The sequence below is a fragment of the Amaranthus tricolor genome, chromosome 3 (assembly GCF_026212465.1).
Source record: "Amaranthus tricolor cultivar Red isolate AtriRed21 chromosome 3, ASM2621246v1, whole genome shotgun sequence".
Taxonomy (NCBI): Eukaryota; Viridiplantae; Streptophyta; class Magnoliopsida; order Caryophyllales; family Amaranthaceae; genus Amaranthus; species Amaranthus tricolor.
In genome coordinates, this window is record NC_080049.1 from 7,494,859 (window position 1) to 7,506,178 (window position 11,320).

Here is an 11,320-nt window from a genome sequence, read left to right on the forward strand (position 1 = left end):
CACACAGCACCTCTACACACACTACACACACACACACACACACTACACACACACACACTACTATCACACACTCACTACACCACACACCTTCTACACTCACACACTCACACACACTCAAACACACTCTACACACTCACAAGACTCACACTCACAAACACTCTCACACGACACTACACTCACACAGCACACACACACACACCTCATACTCTACACTCTACACTACACAACCACACTCACACACACACACACACACACTATCACACATCACTATCTACGTCACACACACTCACTCTATCACACACACACACATCACACCTACTCACTCACTCTCAACACACACACTCACACCACTACCCTCACCACACTCTCACAAACACACACACTACTACACTCACACACAACTCACACACTCACACTACCTCACACACACTCACACACACACACACATCACACACACTCACACACTCACCACACTCCATCACTCACTCACACACACATCACACTACACACACACACTCACACACACACACACACTCACTACAATCACACACTCACATACTTACACACTCCACACTCTCACACATCACACTCACACACACACTCACACATCACACACACACACTACACATTCACACTCACACACTCACACACTCACACCACACACACACACACACACTACACGACACACACACCCTCACACACACTCACTACACTCTACACACACACTCACACACTCACACACACACTCACATACTACATACACACTCCACTCTACACACACTACACTCACACCACATCACACTACACACACACACGACACTCACTCACACACACACACACTCTCACACACACACACACACTACACACACCACTACTACACTCACACTCTCACCACCCACACACACACACTCACCACACACTCACTCTTCTCACACACAACACACACACACTCACCACACACCACACACCTCTCACACACACACACACTCACACACTCACACACTCAAACACACACACACAACACACTCACACACACACTCTCTACGACACTCACCATACTCTCTCTCCCCCTACTTGCTCCCCCTCTTATCATATCTTCCCTCAACCCCCCTAAGTTCACCCCACCCTCCCCGTGTCCTCCTCCACCCCTGTCACCCCCCTACACCACCTCCATTAATATCCACTATATTTATCTCTCTCCTATCTTACTTTTTCGCTCATTTTTCTCTCTTTTACTCTTCTGCTCTCTGATTTTTCATTACAAGTTCTTCAATCTTTATCAATTTTTCGTTAATGTGAGTCTATTTTTTTATACATTTGCTGTTTTTCAATTAATTTTAGGTTACATTCATTAGTTGAAATATTACATCATATTCCTTTCGAGAAAAGGCTTCTGGGGCGATATAGGTCGGTGTTCCTACTGTCGATTTGGTTGAGAATGTAGCACTGCAGACTATTATAATTAATAAAGATTAGTCATGATTAGTAATTGATTATAAACAAAATGATATATTCAGAGGAGTTTCCCTGCCTTAGAGTAGCCAAAGTTCTTCAATCTTCATCAATTTTTCTTTAATGTAAGTTTATTGTTTATACATTTGCTGTTTCTCAATTGATTTTAGGTTACATTCATTGTTTTATATTTATTTTGATGTTCGTTTAATTTTTTCTGATTTTAGGTCATTAACTTTAACATACATTGCACCTTTATGTCATGTAGTCTACCTAACCTGCTGAATTTTGTTTAATCTCCTGACCTTACTGAGCTTTTCTGCTTGAAATATTACATCTCTGTAACACATGTAGCTCTTTATATTTTTATTGCAATCTAGAGTGCTCTATCACTATTTACTAGCCAAAGTCGCAGATTTTGAGACGTGATTCTAAACTGCCATCTAAGAGAGTGTTTTCCAGCTTAAGATCTCTATGACAAATTTGCTGCATTTAGGGAAAAAAAAACAGCATTATTAGCCTTGTTTATGTGTATAAAAAGCTTAATTCATTTGAAATTAAGCTTTAATAACATAACAAAAATCTAATACCAGAGAATAAATATAATGAAATGTACTCCATAATTACTCATTCTCTCCTGTTTGTTTTGTCATTTATGGTCTTGTAGTAAATGGATTTTAGCTCATTTAAGTCTACTGATTTTGTTTTGGATAACAAGTGGTTATAGGGTATTACCACTACACATAAGGATAGATTTGGGGTTGGAATGAGGTGGGAGGAATGTAAGATGGGTATGAAGCATGTGAGAGTAGGTTTACTAATTAAATGTAGTTTCCAGACTGGTTAAAGCAAAAATTTTGCTTGTCACTTAAAGAGCTTCTATTTATGATTGCTCATTTGACAAATGAGCATCTATATTTTTGCTCATTTGACAAATGAGTATCTATGTTTTTGCTCATTTGTATAAAATTACCAACTAATTATTTACTTTTTTTTATTTTTTTTTGTATAACCAGGGAGTCTATTGAAAAGGAGCCTGCTGCCGATGTTGGTTCATCAGGTGTTACTGCCGATGTTGTTTCAGCAAGGCCTGCTACTAATGTTGGTTCAACAGGGCCTGCTGGTGATGTTGGTTCATCAGAGGTATTAATTGGTACTAAGGTTAAAGGTAAGAAGGTTGAAAAAGGATTGAAAGAAAAACAAAAGATTAAGCTGGAGGAGACGAAATCCAGCAACGAAGAGGAAGATTTGAAGTCTCGTGTTTATGGGACATTACATAGTCGGATATCCCCTTCATCCATAATTCAAGTTATTGAAAATTGTTCAGGAAATCAGTTGAAAGCTATTAGAGCAATAGGATTCGGGTCTATGGAGTTCTTGAAGGTGACCCAACTGCCTTTGCAGTTGGGATTATGGTTGGTTCATCACTTTGACGCTAACACATGCTCTTTAAACATTCCAGATTCTGAACCTTTTTGTATCACCGAAGAGCATGTGCATCAAGTACTTGGGCTGCCAATAGGTGGCATAGAAATTGAAAAAAATAATTTTTCTAGAGATAAGAGAGTGATTCAACAATGGAAGAAGCAATTCAAAAGCAACTCACTCTCTATCAAAATAGGGAAGCTGAAAGAGTTTTTGAAAGAGCATAACTCAGCTGGTCTTATGTTCAAAAGGAACTTTGTAGTGCTATGCGTTTCTATATTGATGGATGGTAAACTTTTTATTTTTATTTTTGGTTCTCCTAAGCTTCAAAGGCGAAAGGTATCCTCTTATTCCGTTCCTCGAAGTAATTCTCATCGTCTCAGGCAATCGGGTGTTGGGTTTGGTGGTAATCGAGGAATTTCCCACCCCCAATGGTGGTGTGGACCCCGGGAGCCCCACCGTTCACCTGATTACGCCAATCGAAGCTCCTCTGTCTCTCTGTTTGTGGACGGCATCCCCGTTGATATGTCCAATTCTTGGCTTAGAGATATCTTTGAAGAAGTGGGTTGTGTGGTGGATGTATTCATATCCAAGAAAATCAGGAAATTTAAAAAGGAAGCCTTTGGGTTTGTCCGGTTCGCCAGTCTTCAGGAAGCTAAATACGCCATCAATCAACTGGATGGTCTTCTGGTAAAGGGTATGAAATTGAGAGTGGCTATGGCTAGATACTACAAAGGGGGTTCTGCAATTAACTTTCACAACTCCTCTGTGAAGCAAAAATCCGCTGAAATCAGAGTAATTAGAAAGCCCTCTTTCAGGGACCAGAGGAAGTATTCTGATGTTCTCCTAGGAAAGAAGCCGGTGATCACAAAGGAGGAGGAGAAAGGGAAGGTCATTCCTATCCTTTTCACGCTCAATGCTCTGGAAAATATCGACACTGCCAAGATGTTGGATAATGCCATTATTGCTGAAAATTCGTCTGTGATTGACCTCAAACAAACAGAATCTGAAATCCTAACCATTGTAGCTCCTATAAAGGGTATGTTCTCCCTATCTCCTACAAAAATTCTGATTGTATTTAATTCAAAACTTGATGCTGAAAATGTTGTGGCTGTTGGGAGTGATCTTTGGAATGTGTTTGATGACATTCGAATCTGGTCTGAGGGTGAAAATTTTGATGATCGAATTTTTTAGATTGAATGCTTTGGTATACACCCCAAATGTTGGTCTGAGGAAAATGTGAGGAGGATTGGGGAAAAATGGGGACCGGTGTTGTCCATAGATAATAGTGTTGATAGTCTATGTAGCCTAACTCATGCTCGTATTCTTATGAGAACCAAAGCTCAGAACAAGATTGATGCCCGGATTAGACTTATCTTTGAACATGGAAGCTGTGATGTGTGGGTAAAAGAGAGGTCCTGTTTCTGTGGATGGTCAGGTTTGTGTGCCAAGGACAACTGTGACTTGAGTAATGTGATTTCTGGGTTGAGAGTTGATGAACTGAATCTTGCTGCTGAGTCTGATGATGAAAGGGACCTCACAAAAAAAACAAGTCTGCATTCCTCCTGTTGACCCTTTGATCTCAGACCTGCTTCATAGAACCGGGTCTTCTGACAGTTTCACGTGGCATGACCCCATCGTAGTGAACGAAACTGCAGGTTGGCTTACATTAAAATCAAATGATAGCCTTGAGGCGTACCCACAGTTAGGTGAGGGGCATGAATAGCCTTGTGTTGATACCACGACCTTGGGTAACTAGTCTAAGAACCCTCGGGGAAGACCAAAAAAGAAATTAAACTAGAAACTATGTCAATCACCTATAACCCCCCTACCAAGGAGCTGCGTAGAGGCTTTGGACACTTGGAATACCGCAAAACTTATTGGGATTTCATCAACAGAGGAAAGTGTGGTTATATCGAGCCTCAGAAAATCGAAAAGACTCATGATCATGGATGGTATACTTGGCTGAAATGACAAAATGACTAGACTCTATGGTGTCACTTCCGTTTTTGATTAAAATATGAATTGCCTCTTATGGAATATACGCGGTATTGGGAAAGGTGAACGAACCATGTCTATTAGGAAAATTGTGGAGGAGAAGAAAATTTTGTTCATGGGTCTTGTAGAGACTAAACATAAAAGATCCATTAGAAGTAGAATGAAAAGGATGTGAGGTAACGATGATTTTGACACATGCGAAGTCTATGCCAGTGAAACAAATGGGGGTGGGGTGATTGCTACATGGGACACAACAACCTTTAATGTCTCTAATAAATTCTCTGGGAGTAGATGGATTTTACTAGAAGGTTGTATAAGCAGGCACAACTTTGAGTGTTGCGTGGGGGTGATCTATGGACATAATGACCGAATGGGACGATATGCTCTTTTTGAGGAGATTAAATATTTGTTTGTGACTATCGAAAAACCTATCCACCTAATGGGAGACTTCAATGTCGTGTTACACGCTGAGGAAAGAATTGGAACTTTTTGATGTGACCAGAGAATGAGAGAGTTCTCGGATTGGATTACAAACTTGGACTTGATTGATATTCCCTTACATGGTGTGAAATTCACTTGGAGAAGGAATGAATCGAAAAGCAAACTAGATAGAGGTCTGTGATGCCATGCTTGGCTAAGGAAATTTCCGAACTTGAATATGGTGGGATTGAAAAGAAGCTTCTCTGATCATAATCCCTTAATGCTATCGCTAGAAGTTAGTAACAACTGGGGTCCTAAACCTTTTACATGCTATGACGCTTGGTTCCTGAATTCGAAGTGTAAAGGCTACCTCATCAATGAATGGAGAAATATCCCAAATGAATCCCTACACAACAAGTTGAAATCCTTGAAAGCACCCTTGAAATCTTGGCGAAAGGAGAATTTTGACCACATGGATAACAAAATATCCGAACTTGAATCTGCTATACACGACCTTGATAGAATAACCGATGACAGGGACCTGAATGACATGGAGAGGGCCAAACTGAATGCAGCTAACTGTCTTCTGAATCAATGGTTGATAAAAAGGGAAAGAGTGTGGAGACACAGAGCCAGATCATATGGGTTCAACATGAAAGATCATAACACAAAGTTTTTCCATGCCTCGACAATCTTCAAAAAAAAGAGAAATGAGATTCTCCAGACATACATAAATGGCAGGAGGGTACAGGGGGTCTCAAATCTCAAGTACGAAGTCAGAAACTATTTTGCACATAGATTTAAACAAAAGCAAACCCCGGCTTTCGATTTCAATCTGGATAACCATCCGAAAATCTCGGCCGCACAAGCAGTTTTCCTGGAAACTATCCCTTCAAGAGAGGAAGTGAAGCAGGCAGTATGGGCATGTGGTATCGACAAAGCCCCGGGCTTCGATGGGTACAATTTCAAGTTTATCAGGGAAATGTGCGAGGTTTTGGAGGAGGAAATTAGTTTGTGGTAGAATTCTTTGTTACCGGAAGCTTTGTTAGACACCTGAACATCACCTGGGTTACCTTGATCCCTAAAATTGAAAATCCTACATCTATCGAAGACTACAGCCCTATTAGCATGGTGGGCGCCCTTTATAAAATCATCTCTAAAGTCCTCTCAGCCCGTCTCAAAGAAGTTATTGCCTCTCTGATTGACGAATCTCAAAGTGCTTTTGTGAATAACAGACAGATCCTTGATGGTGTATTGATTGCGAATGAATCTATAAGATGGCTGAAAAAAAAAAAATCCCGGGCACTCTTATTAAACTAGATTTCCAAAAGGCATATGATTCGGTCAATTGGTCTTTCTTGGAACTTGTAATGGAAAAGCTAGGCTTTGGTAGGAAATGGATAAGATGGATTATGAATTGTGTTAGTTCTGCATCGATGTCTATCCTCCTAAATGGATCCCCCCTGAAACCCTTTAAGATGGAAAAGGGGCTCAGACAAGGCGACCCCCTATCTTCATACCTCTTTATCCTAGTTAGTCAAGCCCTGGCGTGCCTTCTGAAAAAGGCAGATGACATGAATCTGATTGAGGCTGTTCATATTGGCAAAGAAAAGGTAAGCCTAAAACACCTCCAATTCGCTGATGACACCCTTATTTTTGCTCCTAGAAATTCCAGGGTCATTACGAATTACTTCAGAATCCTTAACGTTTTTACTATGATGTCTGGTTTGAGTCTGAATTATAGCAAATCCTGCTTTATATCTTGGAATGCGAGCGATCAAGCTTTTGCTAGAGACACTACTAGAAGTGTTGGGTGCTCTCACTCAACTTGTCCATTTACATATCTGGGATTCCTACTTGGAGATCATATGAATAGATGTTCGGCTTTGAAACCAGTGGTGGAAAAAATACAGAATAGACTAGCTTCGTGGAAAGCAAAAATCTTATCTAGAGCCGGAAGGTTAACTCTCATAAAAAGTGTTCTTAACAGCCTACCTGTATACTATATGAGTATGTTTAAAATGCCAAAAGCCACTGCTCTGAAAATAGTTAGTCTACAAAGAAAATTCTTCTGGAGAGGGGTAACCGGGGAAAAGTTGGGTAGTCCGAGGATTAAATGGTCCGATATTGAACTCCCAAAAGAATTAGGAGGTCTTGGGGTTGGCAACATTATGCATAAAAATCTGATCCTTCTTTTTAAATGGTGGTGGCGGTTCTCCGGACCCGATAATAGTCTGTGGAAAAGAATTCTGAAATCTGTACATGAAATCAAGGGGTTAAAAGCGTCGGCGGATACTTTTCACACAGTTAAAGATGATACTTGGGCTCATCTTCTGAGTAACGATGCCGACACATCCAGAATTAGATCAGTCATTGAAGAAGGCATGCTCGTGAGAGTCGGAAATGGAAACTCAGTCCGTTTTTGGCATGATAGGTGGAGTGAAGTCGGAATGTTAAAAAGGGCGTTCCCAAGATTGTACACAATATCGCTACAAAAGAATCTCCTCATAAGTCAAATGGGGGAATGGCAAGAGGGATCTTGGGCTTGGCACCTCATATGGCGTAGAAACCTGTACGAATGGGAAAGTGAGGATGTCTCAAGGCTCAAAAACCACATTGAACAGATAAGACCAGTTAGGGATATGGAAGATAGTGTGGTGTGGAAACACTCGGGTAGTTTGTACTATCCTACAAAGAGCATCGGTACGAAAATGTTTGAAGCTCAGGCACCCATTCTACCCAAACCTATAATCAATCTTGTATGGCAGAAATTCATCCCTCCAAGAGCACAGTTGTCCGTATGGTTGGCAAACCTGGAAAAACTTAAAACTGGTGATTTCCTTGTAGAAAAGGGTATTATTGACGCTCAACTGGCCGTTTGCCTATTCTGTAACATAGAGACAGAATCAAATTCTCATATCTTACTTACATGCAGTTTCTCCTGGAGGTCCTGGACATAAATATTGGTCTGGTGGGGCATCTCTGCGGTCTTCCACAATCGATGTAGAAACTTCAGTATTGAGTGGTTTAGTCTGGTGAAGAGCCGTAAATATCGAAGTCTGTGGGGCCTTGTCTTAGGCTACAGTTTATGGTCTCTGTGGTATAATTTGGCTACTCTGTGGTAAAATAAAATTCGAAAGGAGAACTCCAAAGCTGCACAAGTTTGGCTACTCTCTAAAGATCAGGATCGGAATATGGGCAAAGAAAATGCTGGGACTAACTGTTTTACCACCTCATGGCGTAACAGATAATATTGGCCTTTGTTATTAGACATGGTGTGTAAGGTGTAGGTTTACCCATAAATCGCTTTTTGTTAGTATGGAGATCTTGGTGTTTTATTTCTAATACGGCATAGCTCTTGTATATTGCATAGCCCACCCCTATGCTGTTTCTGAGTGGTCTGTATCTGGTCCCCTCTTCCTATGGCTTTTTCCCTTCTTGGGTTTTTTATGCCGGCGGGAAGGGTTCGACCTCGATACAGTGTGGCTTTTCTTTTCCTAAATTAATATATCTTCCAAATTTTCAATATATATATATATATATATATATATATATATATATATATATATATATATATATATATATATATATATATATATATATATATATATATATATATATATATATATATATATATATATATATATATATATATATATATATATATATATATATATATATATATATATATATATATATATATATATATATATGTATGTATGTATGTATTTATCTTTTGGGCTATTTAAGTAGTTTGTATAATTTACTGGATTATTGTTGTTAGTCAATGATGAGATGGGTGAACAAATTTGGAATAGGATTTGGTACATACTTCATATTAACATGCTTGTCAAAAAATTTCAAGTTATATTAAAAATTACGGATATTTCATGATATACCACTGAGTTTCTTCGAAATTCACCATATACCACACAAAATTTTCTAATTCACCATATACCATTGAGTTTACGTCCGTTAGCACAGAATACCATTAATGACAACTGCCGTTAGTGTGCCGTTTGTGGTAAATTAATAATTCACCATATACCATTTACTTTTTTTTATTTTCATCAAATACCATTTTTCTAAAAAATATACCACATGGAATTATGATAAACAAAAGAAGTGTCATACAAACCAAGCAGTTAACATGTTGTTCAAATACAATTTGACAATAAACAATGTTCACCCAAAAAATTACACTAAACAATGCTAAGTAGCAGCCTTTCTCTTCCCCCTAGTGTTGCCTTGCTGTGAAGAGGAAGCTGCATGTGCTGTCTTCTTTGATGATGCCTTATTTTCCTTGCATGTCACTGCATTGTGGCCTAGTTCTTTGCATAGGCTGCATTTGTTATTCTTATGCCTCTTTTCTTTTTTTGCCTCATGAGCAGCTCTTCTCCTTTGCTTAGGTGGTCTGCCAGCATTTCTTTTCCCTTGGTGTGGTGCAATTTCTGGCACATCTAGTGAAGGCCAGTGAGTTGGATCAGCCATGGGGTGGATGTGGTCTCCATAAGTGAGTTTGTAAGCATCCCCCTTGTAGAAAGGTGAGACAAAGTCCTTAGGATCAAGTCTCTGGTTGTAAATGACCCTTAGCCCATGCTTGCAAGGGATCCCTGATCCTTGCCATTTCCCACACCCACAAGTCATATTTCCAAGGGTGACGGGGAACTTGACATGGCCATCCCTCACCTCAAACTCTCCACCACCAGCTGGGATGACATGGCAGAACCTAGAATCATCAGTCCTAGTCGCCAGCACCCCCTTTGCATGCTCTGTTAGATCATTAGGTTCCATGCTTACTGCTTTATCGAACCTGGAACCCATACTTTTCATGCACCAATTCCTCACATCTTAATTATTCAAAAACCCAAAAAAAAAAATCACAGTAAGCAACAACAATTTTTTTGCATTTAAATAACCAAAAAAGGGACACAAATTTACCTTCCAGCAATGTCAACACAGGCATGTCCCTGTTGGCCTTTGTTATTGCATTGAATGACTCCACGAAGTTTGTTGTGTTATGATCACAACAAACTGTCCTGTCAAACATATGCACACTCCACTGCTCTTCTACATTTTTGAGATAGTCATATGCTGCTGCATCAAAATCTTTTATCTTGGACATAGCTTTTTCAAAAACGTACTCATTGTACGCATTTGCCGCAATCCAAAACATCTTATGAAATGCTGCCCCACTCCATCCTGCAGCCTTGCAATTTGAGTACAAATGTTGGCAGCATATTCTCCTTGTAGCTCTTGGGAACACCTCAAATAATGCTGATTCAACCCCCTAAAAAATTAGACTAAGTTAATAAACAGCAACAAAATCTCAAATCAAAGACAAATAAGAAACTTACCCTCATCCTGTCACTGATAAAAGTCCAGTCATCCCTCTGAGATTCATACTGAGCAAACAAGCACCTCAAGTTTCTGAAAAAATAAGTCCACGAATCTATGCTCTCTGTGTCAACAATCCCATAGGCTAACACAAAGATCTCATTATTCCCATCTATTGCAACTGCAGTGAGCATAACCCCTTTGTAATACCCACTTAAATGTGCACCATCTATTCCTATGATAGGTCTACAACCACCTAAGAATCCTTTCACTTGAGCTGCAAAAGATATGAAACATGCCTTAAATTGCAAACTGTCAGTCCATGTAACCAGAGCATAAGACCCAGGATTTGTGGACTTTATCACTTCAGCATACTTTGGAAGAGCTGGATAGGACTCAGCAAACCCACCATGTAATTGCTCCCTCGCTAAACTCTTCACTTTGTATAACAATCTCAACTTCACATGGATCTTGTACCTTTCCATGCACAGCCTCTGCAATGAATCAACTGGGACATCTAGGTTGGCCTCTAAGTCTTGTATCAAATGTTTGCACAGCCATGCTGAAGAGACCATAGGATTCTCTTCCAGCCTCCCACAAGTTGCATGCTCTCCTTCTAGCTTCTTTATTGCCCAACTTACTTTGTCCCTTAGAACTGAAGCATGAATCCTCCAAGTGCAATCCCTCA

At 39.8% G+C, this 11,320-nt stretch overlaps 1 protein-coding gene across 1 annotated transcript; it reads left to right on the forward strand.

Moving 5' to 3' along the window:
• Positions 1-5,533: 5,533 nt before the first annotated feature.
• Positions 5,534-6,316, forward strand: LOC130808295 (uncharacterized). Its single transcript, XM_057673773.1, has one exon. The coding sequence runs from the start codon at positions 5,534-5,536 to the stop codon at positions 6,314-6,316; it is 783 nt and encodes a 260-aa protein (XP_057529756.1).
• The last annotated feature ends 5,004 nt before the right edge of the window (positions 6,317-11,320 follow it).